Here is a 22,920-nt window from a genome sequence, read left to right as displayed (position 1 = left end):
ACTTCCCTTTAATGAAACCGTGCTGCGTCTGCTCTATCAAGCAATTCCCTTCAAGATGCCTCGCAATTTCCTCCTTAATGACAGATTCTAACATTTTACCTACCACAGACGTTAAACTAACCGGCCTATAATTCCCCGCCTTTTGCCTGGCACCCTTCTTAAACAACGGCGTAACATTAGCCGTTTTCCAATCATCCGGCACTTCCCCGGAATCCAGCGACGTCTGAAAAATAACCACCAAGGCATCCACTATCACCTCCGCCATTTCTTTCAGAACCCTCGGATGCATTCCATCCGGTCCTGGGGACTTGTCCACAATCAGCCCCTCCAGTCTGTCGAGCACCGCCTCTCTAGTAACAGTAATGTCATTAAGACCCTCCAGTCCTACCACCTTTCCATCGCTAACACCCGGCAAATTATTCATGTCCTCCTCTGTGAAGACAGAAACAAAAAAGTTATTCAATACCTTAGCCATATCCCCATCCCCTACCACTAGGTCCCCTTTCTCATCCTCTAAAGGACCAACGTTCACCCTAGCCAGCCTCTTCCTTTTTATATATTTATAAAAACTCTTGCTATCCTTTTTTATATTAAGCGCTAGCCCAGCTTCATAGTTTCTCCTACCCTTCTTTATCAACACAGTACTCCAAGTGGGGTTTGACCAGGATAATGCTACAGTTGTAGCATTGTGTCCTGACTCCTAAACTCAATTCCTTGATAGGTGAATGCCAGTACATCATATGCCTTCTTAACCACAGCCTCTACCTGCAAAGCTGCTTTGAGCGTCCTATGAACCTAGACCCTAAGATCCTTCTGATCTTCCACACTGCCAAGAGTCTTACCTTAATATTATATTCTGTCATCCTATCTGACCTGCCAAAATGAATCACCATGCACTTATCTGGGTTGAACTCCATCTGCCACTTCTCTGTCCAGTCTTGTGTCCTATCAATGTCTCGTTGCAACTTCTGACATCCCTCCACACTATCCACAACACCTCCAACCTTTGTATCATCAGCAAACAAACCAACCCATCTCTCCACTTCCTCATCCAGGTCATTTATAAAAATCACAAAGATAAGGGTCCCAGAACAGATCCCCGGGACACTATAGTGGTGACTGACCTCCATTCAGAAAAAGACCCATCTGCAACCATTCTTTGCCTTCTGTGGGCAAGCCAGCTCTGAATCCACAAAGCAATGTCCCCTTGGATCCCACGCCCCTCAGTTTCTTAATAAGCCTTGCATGGGCCACCTTATCAAATGCCTTGTTGAAGTCCATATAAACTACATCTACTGCTCTGCCTTCATCAATGTGTTTAGACACATTGTCAAAAAATTCAATCAGACTCGTAAGGCATGATCTGCCTTTGACAAAGCCGTGCTGACTATTCTTGATCATATAATACCTCTCCAAATGTTCATAAATCCTGCCTGTCAGCATCTTCTCCATCAACTTACCAACTCACTGAGGTAAGGTCTATAATTTCCTGGGATATCTCTTCTCCCTTTCTTGAATAAAGGAACCACATCCGCAATCCTCCAATCCTCCGGAACCTCTCCTGTCTCCATTGATGACACAAAGATCATTGCCAGAGGTTCAGCAATCTCTTCCCTCACCTCCCACAGTAACCTGGTGTATATCCCATCCGGTCCCGGCGACTTATCTAACTTGATGCTTTCCAAAAGCTCCAACACAACCTCTTTCTTAATGTCTACATACTCAAGCTTTTCGGTCCGCTGCAAGTCTGCATTACAACCACCAAGATCTTCTTCCACTGTGAATACTGAAATAAAGTATTCATTGAGTACCTCTGCTATTTCTACCGGTTCAATACAAACTTTTCCACCGTCACACTGGATAGGTCCTATTCCTTCATGTGGTCGGTATAGACTTGATGGGCTGAGTGGCTTCCTCTGTACTGTAGGGGTTCTATGATTCTATGATACAAAGCGGATTGAAGCCTTTCCTATTTACGATAGCTGTAACCCGAGTTTTATTGAACGAGGTGTTGAGCGACGGAAGACTACCCATATGGTGGACAGTGGTCAAGGTTTACATTTTGTGGGTGAAATTATCTCTGCCTTGCAACAATTATTGCAGATCCACCATAAGAACATAAGAACTAGGAGCAAGTGTAGGCCATCTGACCCCTCAAACCTACTTCGCCAATAAGATCATGGCTGATCTTTTTGTGGACTCAGCTCCACTTACCTGCCCGCTCACCATAACCCTTAATTCCTTTACTGTTCAAAAATTTATCTATCCTTGCCTTAAAAAAATTCAATCAGGTAGCCTCAACTGCTTTAATGGGCAGGGAATTCCACAGATTCACAACCCTTTGTGTGAAGAAGTTCCTCCTCAACTCAGTCCTAAATCTGCTCCTCCTCATTTTGAGGCCATGCCCCTTAGTTCTAGTTTCACCCGCCAGTGGAAACAACTTCCCTGCTTCTATCTTATCTATTCCCTTCATAATCTTATATGTTTCTACAAGATCTCCCTTCATTTTTCTGACAAATCATCCCCAGTCACCCAGTATCTTTCAAAGTGATGTTAAATGAAATATGTATAGAACATCCCACTCAAAGGGCTAGTATGATGTCTCTGTGCCTGATGGCCAGACAATTCATCTCACATCAAACAACAGGGGTCTCATCCTGCGAAACAATGACTGGTTGACAGAGGCAAATAACTGGGCCCTGTCTCTGGGAAGCAACACTTCACTCAAATTGCAAATATGCGGTCAAAAGTGGCTGCAAACTCTATTAAACCACATGACTGAAGTTAACAAATTTGTGACCAGAAACATGGCAAAGTCATGGAATCAGATTAAGGAATATTTTGATTAAGAAAAGTGAACCCTTTGAATATGGGGAAGGAAATCAGGTAATGCTTCAAAATTTTGTATCGATAAAAAATCTCTTTAGTAGGGCCTTATATAACCAGTTGTAAAATCATCTCTGAATCAACAGTGCAGAAGAGGCCATTCAGCCCATCAAGTCTGCATCAACTCTCTGACAGAGTATCTTACCCAGGTCTTCTCCCTGTAACCTCACACATTTACCATGGTTAATCTGTCTAACCTACACATCTTGGAACACTAAGAGGCAATTTTGCACAGCCAATCCACCTAACCGGCACATCTTTGAACTATGGCCGGAAACTAGAGCACCTGGAGGAAACCCATTCAGGTAGCAGTGCTAACCAGTGTGCCACCATGCCACCCTACCTTTGGAAAGTTTAACTCAGCAGTATACCTATTACAGGTCTTTTATGGCCCTATGGAGGAATGAAAATTGAAATGGTTCTACATCAGTTACAAACTATGAAGGATAAATTTACTTGCAGGACCACTAAGAACCAATCATGGAGCCTTGGTAGTCATCATAATCACCTTATTAGTGGTAAAAGCAGCAACAAACCAAATTATTAAAAAAGGAAAAGCAGTGACAATGGAGAGCAGCCCTGACTACAGGAGGCTTTCATTATTACACACCCTGTAGTATTTGTTATATTTCAGTCTGTTGTCATACTTGCTTTTGCACCAACAGGACTTGGACTGTCTTTCAAAGGGAGGAGATATCAAATTACAGGCATATTGTAGAAACGTGACATCAAAAGCAAAGGGCCGGCATGTGGGTCTCAGGAGATGACAGTTGGTGCATACAATAACTATAACAAATGATAGGCTGTAATATATATACATACATACATACATATACACATTGCATTTTGCCCAGCTAGTCACACATTGCAGGGAATGGGAATTTATGTAATGTACTCATTATCAAGATCTAAACTAACATACTATGAAGATGATTTAATGTTTAATAGAGTAGCTATCTTATTGTCAAGACAACATGTTTGAACTAGATTGAGGATGGCACAGTGCATGACATCATATGCTATGATAAATCTAACTGTGGGACATCTACGTCTCAAAGGTTGCAAAAATCAGCCTCAGTCTGAGAGCAGCAAAGATTATCCAAAGGTAGAGGAGAGTTCTACAAATGGCTTAGTCCTGAGCAAACAAAAACGTGATTTTGAAATGATACCATTAACCCAAGTTGTTCGAGGGTCATTTGACAATCTAGGAAAAATTAAGATTGTGTGCTTGAATGATATAGGAAAGAAAGCAAGATGTAGTCCCAGAAGAAGATGCAGACAAGAGCTGGAATGGCTTGGAATAGGAGCAGCTGTGGGAACCGCAACTAAAATTTAAGTGACAGCATAGTGAGATAATGAGAAGATAGCTACAGGATATACTGAAGACAAGGAATCCAGCAACAACTCATGGGGATAATGAATGGAATATTAGGAGTCACCATAAAAGAGCTCTGCCCTTTTAAGCGGATAGAATACAGGACAATGAATTTAATGGACTGGCAAAGGGGATGTGATTGCAACATTACCAAAGCTATTATCTGTCATATGTATGAATGATTCATGTTACAGCAAATAGACAAAATGCTTGAGCAGATTGAAGGGGACAATTGCCACCTGAAATTACAAAGAAGAGATTGTCAGAATGATGAGCAATGGACATGTTTCCCATTTCGTATAACCTCAGCACCGTCTTATTATTCAAGATTAGACGTCCCAACTAAAGTATATGAGAATTTGATACCAATTGTACTAAGAGTGCCTTCATTCAGAATTAACCTTTAATTCAGAAAGATGAAAGTTGGAAACTGCATTTAATATAATCAGTTGGAATAAATGATGGGGATGACATGAAGTACACCCAACCTCCCTTGTGAATCAAGATTCCACGTAAGTATAAAGCTGCAGTAAACATAAGGGAGTATAGTACTGCAGATATGATGTTACTCAGAACAGAGTAAAGGGTGTAATTCCCTCACAAAATAAAATGGCAGATAGGGATCAACTAAAACTAAGATAGCATATCAAGACAAGGGCATCCAAGTGTGACCCCATCTGTAAAGGTCCAAGGTCCTATTAGACAGAGCTGATTTAGTTTTAAACCTAAATATTGAACTCAGGTGGGATATGAATGGGTTAATCCGATACCTCACTACAATATAACAGAGTGGAGAGTTAATCTTAACATGCTATTTGAAAGGAAGCAGTGACTAACCTGAGGCACTCATTCTTCCTTTATCATTAAATCTATATGTGATTTTAGAGAAAACCAAGATGCCTAACCAAGGGGGGCACAGTGGCAAAATTGTTAGCACTGCTGTCTCACAGTGCTAGGGACCTAGGTTTGATTTCGTACTTGGGTGATTGTCAGTGTGGAGTTTTTACATTCTTCCCATGTCTAGGTGGGTTTCCTCCATATGTTCCAGTTTACTCCCACAGTCCAAACAAATGCAGGTTGGGTGGACTGGTCATGCTAAATTGCCCTTTAATGTCTAAAGATGTGTAGGTTAGCCAGTGGTAAATGTGCAGGGGTATAGGGATAGAGCTGGGATGGGGGTGGAGGGGAGGGGAAGCCTTGGTGCAAACTCAGAGGGCTGGATGGTTTTTTTCTGCACTGTATGGACTCTATGATTCTTTGATTCTATGGTTCTACAGAGCTTGTGATGCACCTCCAACGGAAAGATCAAAATAATCTGTAAGCAATACAAAGTTTAGGAGAAGCTTACTGGCGAGAAATGACTTAAACAATATTCTTGATATAGAATAATACTAATGTTACTGATCCAAATTTTGATCACTATAGTGTTGTAATTTTCACCGTTTAAATAATAGTCCATTTTACTATTATTCCTTCCAAAGTGCATAACCTCACACTTGCCAACGTTATACTCCATCTGCCAGATACTCGCCCACTCACTCAGCCTATCCAAATCTCTCTGCAGACTTTCCGTGTCCTCCACGCAATTCGCTTTCCCACTCATCTTCAAGTCATCAGCAAACTTTGTTACCCTACACTCAGCCCCCTCCTCCAGATCGTCTATGTATATGGTAAACAGTTGAGGTCCCAGCACCGATCTCTGCGGTACACCACTAGTCACCAACTGCCAACCAGAAAAGCAACCATTGATTCCAACTCTCTGCTTCTTGTTAGATAACCAATCCTCAATCCACGGTAACACTTTACCCCCAACTCCGTGTACCTTAATCTTCTGCAACAACCTTTTGTGAGGCACCTTATCAAACACCTTCTGGAAATCTAAAAACACCACATCCACCGGTTCCCCTCTGTCAACCGCACTCGTTACACCTTCAGAAAAATCCAGTAAATTCGTCAAACACGACTTTCCCTTCATGAATCCATGCTGCGTCTGCTTGATCGAACCATTCTTTTCCAGGTGTCCTGCTATTTCTTCTTTAATGATGGATTCCAGCATTTTCCCAACTATGGACATTAAGCTAACCGGCCTGTAGTTACCTGCCTTTTGTCTACTTCCTTTTTTAAACAGCGGCATAACAGTAGCTGTTTTCCAATCAGCGGGCACTTCCCCAGAGTCCAGTGAATTTTGATAAATAACTACTAACACATCTGCTATTACATCTGCTATTTCTTTCACTACCCTGGGATGCATTCCATCCGGGCCCAGGAACTTGTCCACCTTTAGTCCCATTAGTTTACCAAGCACTACCTCTTTAGTAATAGTAATCGTTTTAAGGACCTCACCCCCTACAGTCCCATGACCGTTAATGTTCGATAAGCTATTTGTGTCCTCTACCGTGAACACTGACACAAAAAAACTTGTTTAAGGCCTCAGCCGCTTCCTCGTTTCCCATTATTAAATCCCCCTTCTTGTTTTCTAAGGGTTCAACATTTACTTTAGCCACTCTTTTCCTTTCTATATATTTGTAAAACTTTTACTATCAGTTTTTATATTTTACACTAGTTTACTTTCATAATCTATCTTTCCTTTCTTTACTGCTTTCTTAGTTGTTCTTTGTTGTTTTTTAAAGCTTTACCAATCTTCTAATTCCCCACTAGTTTTGGCCACTCTGTACGCACCGGTTTTTAATTTAATACTCACCTTTATTTCCTTCATTATCCATGGCTGGTTATCCCTTTGCTTATATTTCTTCTTTATCACCGGAATATATTTTTGCTGAGTATTGAGAAAAATCTCCTTAAAAATCCTCCACTATTCCTCAGCTGTCCTACCAACTAGTCTGCGCTCCCAGTCCACATTAACTATTATTTAAATAGTGAAAAAATACAACATGTTACTGTGCAGAGGGACCTGGGGGTCCTTGTGCATGAATCACAAAAACTCAGTCTGCAGGTGCAGCAGGTGATCAAGAAGGCGAATGGAATGTTGGCCTTTATGGCGAGGGGGATAGAATATAAAAGCAGGGAGGTCTTGCTGCAACTGTACAAGGCACTGGTGAGGCCGCAGCTGTGTGCAGTTTTGGTCCCCTTATTTGCGAAAGGATATATTGGCCTTGGAGGGAGTACAGAGAAGGTTCACCAGACTGATACCGGAGATGAGGGGGTTAGCTTATGAGAAGAGATTGAGTAGATTGGGCCTGTACTTGTTGGAGTTTAGAAGGCTGAGAGGTGATCTTATAGAGACATATAAGATAATGAAGGGGCTAGATAGGGTAGAGGCAGAGAGATTCTTTCCACTTAGAAAGGAAACAAGAACTAGAGGACACAGCCTCAAAATAAGGGGGGGGGGGGGGGCGGTGGTCAGATTAGAACAGAGTTGCGGAGGAACTTCTTCTCTCAGAGAGTAGTGAATCTCTGGAATTCTCTGCCCATTGAAGTGGTGGAAGCTACCTCATTGAATATGTTTAAGTCATGGGTAGATAGATTTCTGATAGATAAGGGAATTAAGGGTTATGGGGAGCAGGCAGGTAAGCGGAACTGATTCACTTCAGATCAGCCATGATCTTATTGAATGGTGGGGCACACTCGAGGGGCTAGATGGCCTACTCCTGCTCCTATTTCTTATGTTCTTATAGTGTTAATAAAAACATGACATTTGAAGATGATGATTAGTCAGATGCCACAATGAATGGTGTAATTAGGAAATCTAGAGCTCCAACAACAGCTATTAAAAGGTTGAATGCATTTCTAAAGGGTCAGCTTTGCTTCATCCTCAAGGTGGGGAAGTGTAGAGTAGGCCAAGAAATTTGTTAAATAAGCTTATTTTGTGTATAAAATGGTAAGTCTGTGTCACGAGATAAGATTGTTAATTTAAATCAGAGTTAATTTTTTCTTGTCTTGCCCTGTTTTAAGTCTTTTAAATATTGATTATTTTGGTTGATTAGTGATAGTTCAGAAAAAGTTGGTTAAAGACGTACGTTAGAAAGTAAAGTGCAACTTCAATGCATTACAGGTAAGTTTGGCTAAAAAGTGAAAAGATGTAGCAGGTTGACCTATAAGCAGGTCTGGGGAAACAAGCAGAGGCGTGTATTGTACAAGAAATACCTGCTAAAAAGATGGGAGGACTATGCAAGTCTGCTTGGTTATTATGGTTGGACAGTTCAGTATATTAACTGATTCACATTGCACAGCAATGAGCGTTACCTAACACGGCAATTCTGAGCTAAGGGGCAAGGGACAAGTTACATTGCCAAGAGACAAACAAAACAAAAGAAGGCTTTTTTTTAAGGTTACTTATAAGTGTCATAAGTAGGCTTATATCAACACTGCAATGAAGTTATTGTGAAAATCCCCTAGTCGCTGCACCCCAGCGCCTGTTCAAGTACACTAAGTGATAATTTAGCATGGCCAAGGCACTTAACCAGCATGTCTTTGGGACTGAGAGGAAACTGGAGTACCCGGAGGAAACCCACACAGCCAGAGGGAGAAAGTGCAGACTCTGCTCAGACATTGACCCAAGCCAGGAATCAAACCCTGGCGCTGTGAAGCAGCAGTGCTAACCATTGTGCCAGTGTGCTGCAGTGCGGGGAAAGAAGACGTAAACTGAGGCTTCTGAGAACATGAAAGACAAAGAAGACAACACAAGACTGACTGTGAAGAAACATGTGCCTCAATATTTTGGGAATTCGTGCTTTGTATGAGGGAGTTGTCCTGGGCTGATTCTCTGAGATTTAGAAGAATGAGACATTATTTTATTGAATTTTGCAAGATTCAGAGGGAAATTGATATGCTAGATGATGACAGTTGTCTCTGCTGGTTGGAAGATCTGTAAGAAGGCCTGCAACACGAGGTTAAAGTCCAACAGGTTTATTTGTAGCAAACGCCACTAGCTTTCGGAACTGGCTGTTCCTTCATCAGGTGGTTGGGAATTAATATTAATAATTAATATTAATATTTCTAACATACATCTTTAATCAACTTATTCTGCATTATCACTAATCAACCAAGATAATTAATATTTAAAATACTTAAAACAGGGCAAGCACAAGAAAAATTTAACTGGGAGATTTAAATTAACTCACGCCCAGTTCCGAAAGCTAGTGGTGTCAGCTACAAATAAATCTGTTGGACCTTAACCTGGCGTTGTGATACTTCTTACTATGTTTACCCCAGTCCAACACCGGCATCTTCACATCATGGTTGGAAAATCTAACATGGGGGACAGTTTCAGGATAAAGGGTTAATTATTTAACATTGAGGTGAGGTGAAATGACTTTGTCCAAAGGATTGTGAATCTTTGGAATGTTTATCTCAGAGATTTCTGGATACTCCATCATTTAGTACATTTAAAGCGGGGATAGGCAGACTTTTGGTCTCTTGTGAAATCATGAGAAACGGGAAACAAGCAGGAAAATGGATTTGAAGCCCAAGATCAGGCATGATTGTATTGAATGGCAGAGTAGATTTGACTGGCTCTAATGGTGTATTCCTCATATTTTCCCTCTTCTGTTACCCTACCAATGCTGGGCTTGTACCTATTGCAGTGTTGCCCAGGTCTGCCCATAACCCACATGGAGGTAGAAATCCAGTAGAATGAATTTCTGTCCTTTTTTCTCCTCCCTCGCAGTAACACCTCAGTGAAGTGGATTATAACCGGAACCTCTTTTTGGGGCTCTGCCAGATCAGGAACACCCCCTTAGTAATTATGTTCACCTGATTTCAAAAGAGCCACCTCCTGTAGAACTTCTGTTAGGAATGAGTAAATGAACTACTTCTCCCTCAAGGAAGGTCTTGAAGAAGAGATATTTGCTGGAATTCTATGAGATTTTTTTCCAAGTGTCCAGCTCACGTGAAAAGAGTTCCTCATCTGGGTGAATGTTGCTTATCAAAGTGAAAAAGACCAATGTCACCTTTTTACAGGCAAAGTTGACCTTGGTATATTATGATAATTTTTTAAAAATATTCTTTTCTTAAAGAATAAGTCAGTCAAAATAGTAAAATAGGCAGAACTTAAGTGTTCTGTTTTCCTTGAGATATCCCATATCTGGCACCATTGTCCAAAACAGGCTTCTAACAAATTCCAGTAGATTTGATAAAAAATAAGTAATGTTCCATATGGTATAATTCAAATTTAGAGATGTCCTTGTATGCCTGCAAAGGCTTTACTGTCTGTTAACAAAACCCTTTATTCATTTTTTAAATTCATTTGTGGGGTATGGATGTCATTGGCTGGCCAACATTTATTGCCCATTCCTAGCTGTGTTTGTTCAGAGGGCAGTTGAGAGTCAATCACTTTGCTGTGGCTCTGGAGCCACATGTAGGTCAGACCAGGTAAGGATGGCAGATTTCCTTCCCTAAAGGACATTAGTGAACCAGATAGGTTTTTCTGACAATCAACAAGTTTCATGGTCATCAGTAGATTCTTAATTCCAGATTTTTAAAAATTGAATTCAAATTTCACCATTATCCATGGCAGAATTCAAACCTGGCTCCCCAGAACATTAGCTAAATTTCTGGATTAATAGTCTGGCGTTAATACCACTAGGCCTCCCCATTCTAAAGTATAATGTCCTAATTCTGTATGAATTCTACCTATTATCTTTATTTCACCTAACCAACCTAATATTTCATCACATGAGAAGGTTCCTTTAATATTATGAAGAGGAACATTAGTCCTTTGTTCTTGGTATAAAAATATTACTCTGTCTGAAATGCAAATAAATAAATTCATCCAGAAACATTTTGCTGATTTAATGAAAAAAAATACTATGTCTTTAGCATTAATCCTTTTTAGCTAGAACATGATTACAAGGAGTCTGATATTTTTCCATTCACTGTTTGTTATAATGTCGAAGTTCATGGAACTGTTTGTTATTCTCTCGTGCTAAATGCAGCTCATACTACTGAAATACTAATTAATAGCAGCTGCATACTGGCAGCTGCCAAGGTCCAGGGTATAATTGTATTGATGGGATAAAGTGCCTTGTCAATTATTATCATTTTTTACAATAGGATTTAGTTGATAACAAGGTTATGGAGAGCAGTTTCACTTGTTATCGCCTTGGGTTGAGACGAATGAAATGCAGAAAGATGAAACTAAATAATTAATAATCGTATAATATAGTTCAACTTTTTTTAACAACTGAAGCAAGCAAAACATCTTTGAAAGAACTGTTTTCTTATTAGTATTTATTACTCCCATATAGACAAGTTAAACAAATTATCTTTGAAATGTTTGAATATATGTTGTAGAGGGGATTGTCCCTGAGTGGTAATGTCACTGGACTGTTAAAAAGGCTCAGGCTGCATTCTGGGGACGTAGGTTCAAGTCCCATCATAGCAACTGGTGGACTAAAATATGAAATTGAAAGCTAGGCTCAGTAATGGGATTATCCATGATTGTTGTGAAAACCCACCTCGTTCCTAATGTTCTTTAGGGAAGAAATCTACTGACCTCACCTGGTCTGGCCTACATGTGATTCCAGATACCCAGCGAAATGGTTTACTCTTAACTGTCCTCTGAAATGGCTTGCCAGCCAGTGAATTCAAGGGCAATTAGGGATGGACAGCCAATGTTGCCCATGAAGGAATATAAAATGTGTACTTTTCTTAGAAAATCACCACCAATATTAATACTATTCACTTAAATCCAAAGGGGGGTTCTGCCAAAAAGCCTTAAAGACAGATGTTATTTTACCTTAGGGAGCACAGCCTTGCAATTTTGAGATTGCTATGTGCGTATATGTGTAAGAAGTTCTGCCATATCTCCATTATCTTTAATGATACCACCATTTTGAATTTCTCACATTGTGAAGTAGGCCAGTGCATCAAAACAATGATTATAAGAACGGGTTGCAGGCTAGCACTCTTCAACGAATGGGTCACTTCTTGATTCATCAATACTTTGTCACTAGCTATAAAGTTCAGTCAGTAGGGGATAGAATAATCATCACTTGCATGGAAGTATGCGGTTCAGCAATAGTCAAGAAGCTCTGACACTAGCCAGAATAGAGCAGTATGTTTGAAGGTTGGCCTTGTCAGTGTACCCAGTATTCAAACCCTGTCCACAGATGCATTTTGGCTGCAAAAGGTACAATATAAAGGATGCCCAGTAGCAACTTACAAAGGTTACTTAAACAACACCTTCCTTCATTACAACTTCTCTCACTAGGAAGAACTGTTTTAGAACATTATCATATTCATTCTGACTTGGACATGGTGGCTGGGTCAAAACCAAGGAAATCCCTCATGAGCAGCATAGTAGGGGCAACATTACAAGGATGAAAGGAAAGACAAAAAATGGATAATGCACTGTATTACATGTTAGCTGCAGAATGTAGATCATAAATACATTTTCATAGAGAGACTAGAAAGTGAGTCTGGGAATGTCAGTAGTCTCAAGGATTTTAACTTGGACAATATAGTGAAGGGGCTATAAAAACACATTGGAATATAGAGCAAGATCAACAGGCCAGAAGACTATGTTGGGGCTTTCTTTGCTGCCTTGGCTGACAACAACTAACTTAAAAAGGGGACATGGATATAAAAGGGCTTTAATACATAGAACAGGAGAAATGTATTTTAACAGAAGAATGAAGTTTGTGCAATGATTTACTGGAATTAGTGATTGAGGCAGAGATCGTGGTGTTGAAATTGATCAGGACGATGAAACAGGTGATAGCAAAGCTTACATTGATGTATAGTTAAAGTGGGTGTGGTGTAAAGTGTGCTGTCAATATTCTGTCACACTTCCTGCAAAATTCTTAAAGAGCAATTTTGCCCACAAGTAAAATCTTGAAAATATCATAGAAACTCTTTGGTACGGAAGGAGGCTATTTGGCCCATTGAGTCTGCACCAACAACAGTCCCACCCAGACCCTATCCACGTCACCCCCCATATTTACTCCACTAATCCCTCCAACCTACACATCTCAGGACACTAAGTGGCAATTTAGCATGGCCAATCAACCTAAACCACCCATCTTTGGAGTGTGGGAGGAAACTGGAACACCCGCAGGAAACCCATGCAGAAATGGGGAGAAGGCACAAACTCCACAGAGCCAAGAATCGAACCCAGGTCCCTGGATCTGTGAGAAAGCAGTGCTAACCACTGTGCCATTGTAGGTTGAATAGAAAATTGAAGGATAAGAAATAAAGGTAAATGGATACTGCATAGACTGGTAGCATGATCTGGAGGAGGGAACCGAGTGTATGGTGTCGAAATTTGCTGATGACACCAAGATTGGTGGAACGGCAAATTGCGCGGAGGGTGTGGAGAGTCTGCAGAAGGGTCTAGATAGGCTGGGCGAATGGGCCAGGAAATGGCAAATGGAATTTAATGTTGGCAAGTGCGAGGTGGTCCACTTTGGTAGGAATAATAGTAGGAAGGATTATTACTTACGTGGCGAAAAACTGCAGCAGGCGATGGTGCAGAGGGACCTCGGGGTCCTTGTGCATGAGTCGCAAAAACCCAGCTTGCAGGTGCAGCAGGTGGTCAGGAAGGCGAATGGGATGCTGGCCTTCATAGCGAGGGGGATTGAATATAAAAGTAGGGAGGTCTTGCTGCGGCTGTATAGGGCATTGGTGAGGCCGCAGCTGGAGTACTGTGTGCAGTTTTGGCACCGTACTTACGCAAGGATATTTTGGCCTTGGAGGGAGTGCAGAGGAGGTTTACTAGGCTGATACCGGAATTGAGGGGGTTGAGCTATGAGGAGAGGCTGAATAAACTAGGCTTGTACTCGTTAGAGTTTAGAAGAATGAGGGGAGATCTCATTGAGACATATAAGATGATGAATGGGATGGATAGGATAGAGGTGGAGAGACTCTTCCCGCTCAGAAAGGACAGTAGGACTAGGGGGCACAGCCTCATGATAAAGGGGGGGCGGTTTAGGACGGAGTTGAGGAGGAACTTCTTCACTCAAAGGGTGGTGAATCTCTGGAATTCTCTGCCCGTTGAAGTGGTGGAGGCTGCCTCGCTAAATATTTTTAAGACGCGGGTTGATGGGTTTTTGATAAGAGAGGGGATTAAGGGTTATGGGGAGAGGGCAGGAATGTGGAACTGAGCCATGACAGATCAGCCATGATCTTATTGAATGGCAGGGCAGGCTCGAAGGGCTAGATGGCCTACTCCTGCTCCTATTTCTTATGTTCTTATTAGGGCTATCACTCGCATGGAGGAAAAATACCATAGTGGATTGGATGAGCCTAGTGACTGTTTCTGAATTGTAACTTCTATATGAGTCTGTGTAAAAGCATAGATCAAACGTGAAACCATATGATCCCTGACAACAACACCAGGCAGTGTGTGGTACTCCATGAGGTCAAGGCTGGCTCAGATGAGTCCATGAATCACATTTGCATCCTGGCCATTCAGTTCAACCTGAGTTTATTTTTACTCTCTGCTTTTTCCTGTTAGAATATTTTTTTCTGTTTGAAATCTGGTGCCTCTTAAATTGGGTGCAAATCTGCAACTCGTGTCCATGGAGATTAAGGGGAATATTAACTGCACACACAGAACATGAATTCAACCAATTCCCCAGCACCAGCTCAATAAATATCACATTGGCATATAAACTTCTTTTCTTCACCCAACACTATAAGAAAAAAGCAAATTACTGTGGATGCTGGAATCTGAAATAAAAACAAAATGCGCAAAAATCTCAGAATTGGCAGCATCTCTGAACGCGAAACGTTAGGCGGAATTTTACCGGCACGTCTGTCGAGGTTCGTACGATCGCGCCCAAAACCAGCAGAGAAAGCGGTTTCCCTGAGCCTCGCCCGCCCCCTGTAATCAGGGCCCGCGTGCCAGTAAAATTCCCGGCATTCTCTCCCACAGATACTGTCAGACCGGCTGAGATTTTCCAGTACTGTCTGTTTTTACTTGATAATATTCTCACTAGCTTTCGAGGGGACAGCCTCTTCGTCAGGTGAATGGAGAGTTCTGGCCTCAGACAGAGCATATAAAGCACAGACAGTTTAGAGATTACTGATTAAAATGCGAATCATTACACCTAACCTGCTGTTCAAGACCTGAAGTGGCTGACAATGTGAGTGGTAGGAGCACTGATCACAGTTTAAAGAGATGTGTATTGTCTCCAGACAGTACAGTAAGTGAGGTTTTGCAAACCCAGGCAAGTCACGGGGGTTACAGATAGTGCGACATGAACCCAAGATCTGTGCTTTATATGCTCTGTCTGAGGCCAGAACTCTCCATTCACCTGACGAAGAGGCTATCCCCTCGAAAGCTAGTGAGAATATTATCAAATAAATAGGTTGGACTAAAACCTGGTGTTGTCAGACTTTTTACTGTGTTTACGCCAGTCCAACGCCGGCATACCCACATCATGTTTTTACTTCACACAGCTCATTCTATTGATTTTCACATGTGATTGATTGTGTTCTATTTTCCTACTTTCCTTTTTAATTTTTGTTAACACGATTTCGAATTTCCAGGAGAGTCTGAGAGGCTCACTGACGGACGGATATCATTCTCTGTCGAGGAGCTCGGGCGCTGGTAGGAGGCTCAGCCACCAGGTGGCGCTGGGGACACAGCCGGTCTGCCGGCGTGTCCCATCTTCCCCCTCGCTCGATGATCTTTGGTGAGAGAGAGAGCGCGAGCTTCAATCCAGTGCCGTCTGCGGAATCGGCAGATTGGAGCAAGGGCGGGTAAAGAGGCAGCGCGCGCCGGGCCAGCGGGGGGAGGGGGGGGAGGGGGTGCGCGCCGGGTCAGCGGGGGGGGGAGGGCGCGCGCCGGGTCAGCGGGGCGGGGCGGGGCGGGGGGGGGGGGGGGAGGGCGCGCGCCGGGTCAGCGGGCGGACGGTTATAGGGGTGTGGCGCGCTGGCTGAGGGTCATGTTTTGTTGGGGGGGGAGGGGTGGTCGATATTGTGCATTGGGCCGGGGTTGCTGTGTTCATAGACGGGTAGAAGTTTCATAAGTTAAAGTCCAACAGGTTTATTTGAAGTTTAACTGGTGTTGTGAGACTTCTTACTGTGTTTACCCCAGTCTAACGCCGGCATCTCCACATCATGACTAAAAGAACAGGTGTCAGAGGCTGGGAGAAGAGGCGGGTGGGGAGAAGCTGAGATCCTGGCCGGAGGATCTGTGCTCATTTCCCGCCTGGGGCGGGGGGGGGGGTCAAGCCTTTCATTTTGAGCTTGTTTTGTGGTGTCCCGGCTGCAGTTTGCATAGCCCTGAGCAGGTGGGAAAGTGGTGACTTTATTACTGTCCTTGCTGTCCTGTTTTGATTTGATTTATTAATGTATTGGGATACAGTGAAAAGTATTGCTTCTTGTGCGCTAGACAAAGCATACCGTTCATAGAGTATATAAGGGAGAAGGAAAGGAGAGGGTGCAGAGTGTAGCGTTACAGTCATAGCTTGAGTGTACAGAAAGATCAATATAAAATAGGTTCATTGAAAAGCCCAATAACAGCCCAACTTGTACCTGTGGCTTAAACCCACCAACTGACTCAAACATGGAAATGCTGCCAACTAATTTAAGCTGCAATATCCTTAAAAAAAAACCCTAAAGACAGCATTCTAAATGCTGGTTTTGACTTCATTTTATTCAGAGTGCGCAGACTAAAAATATTGAACCAATGAAGCTTTTTAACAAAGTTTGTTTATTAGTCACAAGTAAGGCTTATATTAGCACTGCAACGAAGTTACGGTGAAATTCTCCTAGTCGTCACAATCCAGCACTTGTTCGGGTCAATGCACCTAAGCAGCACGTCTTTGAGACCGTGGGAGGAAACTGGAGCACTCAGAGGAAACCCATGCAGACATGGGGAGAATTTGCAGGCTCCACATGGTCAGTGACCCAAGCTGGGAATTGAACCCAGGTCCCTGGTGCTGTGAGGTAGCAGTGCTAACAACTGTGCCACCCCACCAGATGTTAATGGACTTCTTAATTCTAGAAAGTTTAGTAATGAAAAATGCTGCAAAATGATTTAACAGCAAATAAAAAAACATTTTAAATTTGCTTTCTTCTACATAGGTTTGGTAAAATGCAGTCTTCTGATGCAGTCCATCTTGGTGAATGGCAGAAACATTATTTCAATATAATCTCCAATGATTGTACACCTGGTCAGAAGGCCGATGCTTATCGTGGACAAATTTCACAGTTGCAGTTTGCATGGGCAAACTCTGATATCTCTCGGGATTGCACTGCCAGCTTATTCAGGAGATGCAGTGAAAAATATTCAGCCATTATTGACTCAGACAGTGCAGGCATTGGGTTGAATAATTATGCTGACAGTGTTCTGAGTTTGTCAAAATGTCAGAAGAACGAAAGCAATCAGTGGCAGTCGTTGTTGACTGAAGACAGTATTTTCAAATTAAAAAGTGTGCAAGAGATGTTTAAAGCTGGCAAAAGAGCTGGAGATTTGCTGGTATCTGCAGCTGATGTTTCAACTGTAGTCGGGAAAGCCAATTACATGACAAACTTAGACTGTCATAAAGTAGAAACTGCATCTGTTAGTAATTCAGAAGGTTCAGTTCCTAAAATTAAAACTTCAGTTTTGTCCACTGATGTGCCTTCAAAAAATGTAAATGAAAACTATCCTTCAGACAAGCCCTCCACAGTTACCACATTTACATGTCCGAAAATGGTTCCAAATCTCTGTGTTGCTAAGCCAGTGACTGATGAGACTAGTGCCTTGAGTTCTACAGATAAATTTTTATTGGCACCTTCTAAAAACCTCTATAGTGGCCCTGTTTTTGGATTGGACAAAGCATCAAGCTGTACTGTAACTCAAACAAGTCAAATAGGAACAGTATCGGGACAATGTATGCCTCTTAATAGCAACTTAGCCCTTGTGGCACCTGGTAATACATCAAAGAGGAAGTCCTCTTGGACATCGGGAGAAGTTGGTAGCGATTCATATAATAACATGAGTTATGGGCATTTTCAAAATCGCAAGTGGACTAATTCTAATCAAAACAATTTTGATAATATGACCAGAAATGTGAAATGTGATCGTGGTGCTACTGATGAAGGTTTCACAACAACTTTTAAAACGGCAAAGGACCAACTTTATGTTGATCAACAGAAAAAGTTTGGAAATCAATCTCAACCTCAGCGACCACCTGTAACATATAATTGTTCAAAAAAGTCATTGGGCACACTCAGGTCTCGTGGTTTGTTTGGCAAATTTGTTTCTCCAGTTTCAAAACAGGATAATGGTGATGAAAATGGTGGATTATGTTCAATGCCTCATGAGAACAGTTCTTCCGAACCCACTCTACCAGTGGATGAACGTTTGAAGAATCTTGAGCCAAAGATGATACAACTCATTATGAGTGAGATCATGGACCATGGTCCTCCAGTGAACTGGGATGATATCGCTGGGCTAGAGTTTGCTAAAACAACAATTAAGGAGATAGTAGTCTGGCCAATGCTTAGACCAGATATCTTTACTGGACTCCGTGGTCCACCCAAGGGAATTCTGTTATTTGGCCCTCCTGGAACAGGTAAAACTCTAATCGGTAAGTGCATTGCATGCCAGTCAGGAGCTACTTTTTTCAGCATCAGTGCTTCATCGCTAACTTCCAAGTGGGTTGGAGAAGGTGAAAAAATGGTACGTGCAATGTTTGCTGTAGCACGCTGCTACCAGCCTGCAGTTATCTTCATTGATGAAATTGATTCTCTCTTGTCTCAGCGAGTTGATGGAGAGCATGATTCTTCTCGACGAATAAAAACAGAGTTCTTAGTGCAGTTAGATGGTGCTGCTACTTCAGCAGATGATCGTATTCTTGTGGTTGGTGCCACAAACCGACCCCAAGAAATAGATGAAGCAGCTCGGAGACGTCTGGTCAAAAGACTGTATATCCCGTTACCTGAAGCATCAGCCAGGAGACAGATAGTGGTGAAATTGATGTCTCATGAAAGCTGTTCGCTGAGTCCAGAGGAATTGGAGGTGATCATAGAACAATCTGAAGGATTTTCAGGGGCTGACATGACTCAGCTTTGTCGCGAGGCAGCCCTGGGGCCAATCCGTAGCATTCAGATAGCGGATATCTCCACTATCACACCGGACCAAGTACGGTCAATTGCATTCATAGACTTTAAAAATGCCTTTGTAAACGTGAGACCAAGTGTGTCTCCGAAAGACCTTGAACTGTATGAGGATTGGAATAAAACATTTGGTTGTGGCAGGTGATTATGGCAAAATTTCACAGGAATGTAGGAGTATACAGGATTGACATCTTTCAAACTAATTTTTTACAGATGCTTTTGTGATGTTGGGTGTTTATTCTGTAAAGCCTGTGTCCTAAAATTATCTTTTACAAAGATTCATTCAGTAAATTATATTCAGATCAGTTTAAATTGTTTTGTTCCATGTTGACGCCATATTGTAATAGGCTGTATGAACCTTTATTATATTTCCATCTTCCATAAAAAATAGCCCCCTTTTTGTTTCATTTTGAATTTTTAAAAAGAGTCACCAGTTAGGAAATGTAGTCATACAAGTACTGATTTGGTGGCACAAATGCAACTATCCAACTGCTACCAGCTGTTTTGTCCTTGTATTTGACTTAACATTCAATAGAAATTTTACAATGTTTGTAAATTCAGTTTGTTCACCCAAGCAAATGTGACTGACCGTTTTAATGCTCCTGGATTTCAAGACAGCTAAATTTATAAAAATGGTGGAAAATTTGAAATAAGTACATATGACAGTCCTGCTTAGCAGGAATTTCACTTATACCAATGAACAAAGGAAAACCTTTAAATCTGTCCTCAGGCAAAAATAAAATGTATAAATTTCTAGCACCCAAAGGAGGGGATGTGATAAAACAAACCTAAGTAGCTAGCAGTTGATATTACATGAATCCATAAAGCTTGAACCAAAACACTTTTATTGATTAAATGAAAAATCCTAGTAGAACAGTGGACTCCCTTAAGCTTCCCTTATGCAATCCAAATCATTAGAGGAGCCAGAAGATTAGTTGGAGGAAGATTTTGGATAACTTATTAAAAGCAACATCTTTATGAGCTATGTTGGTTGTAAGGTGACGATTTAAAAAAAACAGCTATTAAAGGACATTGGAATCTCAAAAAGGAAATTTTACTTTTATCAGTCTAATAGGCAATGAGCACTTAGAATCATAGAATACCCACAGTGCATTTGGCCCATTGAATGCACACGCCACAATCTCGCTCAGGCCCCACTCCTGCAACCCCACATTTACCCTGCTAATCACCCAACACTAGGCTCAATTTAACATGGCTAATCAACCTAACCCACACATCTTTGGACTGTGGGAGGAAACCCACATGGACATGGGAAGAATGTGCAAACTCTGCACAGACAGTGACCCAGGTACCTGGTACCGTGAGGCAGCTGTGCTAGCAACTGTGCCACAATGCTGTCCGCATTGCCATTGATATGTACTATTATTACTGAAAACAATGCCAAAGTGTATGCAGATAAAATCTAGGATAGAATACAGGGTCTCTTCTAATGGGGCTAGTAAATCAGTATTCACCTCTGGGTGCTAAAATTAATAAAGATGGGTTATTTATATATTTAGTGCATTACTAGAAATGAGAATTATTCCCATGGGTGGAAGGAGGCTAATGTACCTATATTTTAAAAAGACAGCAAGATAGAACTGGGTAATTATAAACCCATTATTGTAACTTCAGTTCTTAGAAGATATTAGAAGGGATCATCAGAAACATTGTGAATGACCACCTGAACAGAGTAGGAGTTATTTGAGGCTTGCTTTCATGAAAATAAAGTTACATTTTATCAAGCTGATACTGTTTTGAAGAGGTAACTCATTTGGCGAATGAAGCTGTTAATCCAAATGTATGATTATTGAAAAGCTTTTCACAAGGTTCTCCGCAATAGGTTACTTCGCAAGATGAAGTCCTGTGGAATAGGAGAGAAGATCCTGAATTGATTGAATATAGAGTATTGGTAAATAAGTGCTTGCACTGTTGAACAACACTTTGCTGATGATAATAGAGGATTGGGAAGATAATTGTCAGGATTGGATTTGTCCTGCTTTTTGTGGACAGGATAAACATGGTTAATTTTCTACTTTGTCAGTTGTATGCCAATATTGTAGCTGTATTGGAACAGCTTAGCTATACATATTGTTAGTCCTGGAGCTAGAATGTGAGTTGGAGTCACAATGCTATCAGACCCCCCAGGTATGGATTACAGATTTCTTTCCTTACAGGAACATTAGTGATCCAGATTGGTTCTGTGACAATCTAGTATTTTCATGGCTAGCGTTTTATTCCAAATTGATTTAATTAGCATACAAATTCCCCAGTTGCCATGGGAGAATTTGAATCTCTGGATCATTTGTCCAAGTCCAATAACAACCCCACAATGTTATTGACCCATATGCGCAGGCTGCACCTATGTGGATAAGTTAGGAAAACAAAGGATCAAATATTTAAGGAAATATCAAATTAGATTACATTTCTTCTTTGTTCATGAGTGAACATGCACTCAGTGGCACGATGAAACATCCCAGCATTATTTAAGGGGATCAGCTTCTCAGAAATTAATTACTTACTGATTATTGCCGCAGTTCTGAAAGTGCTTTCTAAAGTTTAAAGTTGCTAATGTTTTCAGAGTGGTGTGGCATGTGCTGAAAAACTTTCTCCTGACTTCAAGGATTATCCACAAGCTGCTTATTCTCAAGACATGGATGCAGGAGTATGCATGTCACTTGGACTATAGCATGACAGAGCGACACAAAATGCTGAAAGGGAGAGAACAACTCCAGCCATATCAACTGGAGTTTTCCAGAGTAATCTGCACCTGACTCAGCGAAAATAAAATGTCAGATATCTTTGCTTCATGAGATGTGTAGATTAGATGAAATAGCCAAGGGAAATGTGTGGAATTATGATGATAGGGCTGGGGAGAGGATCTGGGCACGATACTCTGCCAGAGAGCCGCTGCAGACTCTGGGCTGAATGGTCTCTTGTGCACTATAAGGATTCTATAATATCGTCACTGAAGTCTGCCACTTGCTGTAATCTCAAACCAGGGTAAGGTTGACGTTGCCTGTGGCTTTGGCAATGACTAGCATTAATTGTAATGTATCTGGCTCCTTCCTGACGAGCATGCAATATTTGTAACATATATTTTACCGTCAGTGCACTCAGTGCAGAGATGAATGCATTTCATTTTCTGCCAGAGAAAAGACAGCTTTGTGGGAATTGTAGACTTCCCCATGGTCCAGGGTACCATTGATTGAATGCATGTTATATTGCAGTTGTCACATGCCAACAGAAGCAGTTCAACCAAGAGATATTCTACTTATCATCCAGTTGCTATGTGACCGTATGAAAAGTAGCATGCAGGCCAATGCCTTTTATTGAGAGAGTGGACACTTTATTTTATGACAGTCTGCTGTGCCTTCTTGTGAGCCACCATGGAAAACCAGAAGTTGGCTACTAGGTGATTAGTATCATTTGACAACATAGCCCAGGACTCCATTGCACAATCCATGCAGTCAATAGCATTACACACTATAATGGAAACATGATTTACAGGTAGCATGGTAGCACAGTGGTTAGTATTGCTGCTTCACAGCTCCGGCGATCTGAGTTTAATTCAGGCCTTGGGTGATTGTAGAGTTTGCATGTTCTTCCCATGTCAGTGTGGGTTTCCTCTGGATGCTCTGGTTTAC

General features: G+C 41.6%; 1 protein-coding gene across 1 annotated transcript; it reads left to right on the top strand.

Moving 5' to 3' along the window:
* The first annotated feature begins 15,866 nt into the window (after positions 1-15,866).
* Positions 15,867-21,525, top strand: fignl1 (fidgetin-like 1). Its single transcript, XM_080208949.1, has 2 exons — positions 15,867-15,925; positions 17,255-21,525. Exon 2 carries the CDS (start codon positions 17,265-17,267, stop codon positions 19,416-19,418), a length of 2,154 nt encoding a protein of 717 aa, XP_080065075.1. The 5' UTR covers positions 15,867-15,925; positions 17,255-17,264; the 3' UTR covers positions 19,419-21,525.
* Positions 21,526-22,920: the final 1,395 nt, after the last annotated feature.

Source organism: Carcharhinus amblyrhynchos, chromosome 2, assembly GCF_965287045.1.
Source record: "Carcharhinus amblyrhynchos chromosome 2, sCarAmb.v2.hapA, whole genome shotgun sequence".
Lineage (NCBI taxonomy): Eukaryota > Metazoa > Chordata > Chondrichthyes > Carcharhiniformes > Carcharhinidae > Carcharhinus > Carcharhinus amblyrhynchos.
Note: the sequence above shows the minus strand (reverse complement) of the source record. Positions and strands in the feature narration are given on the sequence as shown.

Bases quoted from the DNA above. Each gene is read 5' to 3' on its own strand.
- fignl1 (XM_080208949.1), top strand. From the start codon at position 17,265: ATGCAGTCTTCTGATGCAGTCCATCTTGGTGAATGGCAGAAACATTAT.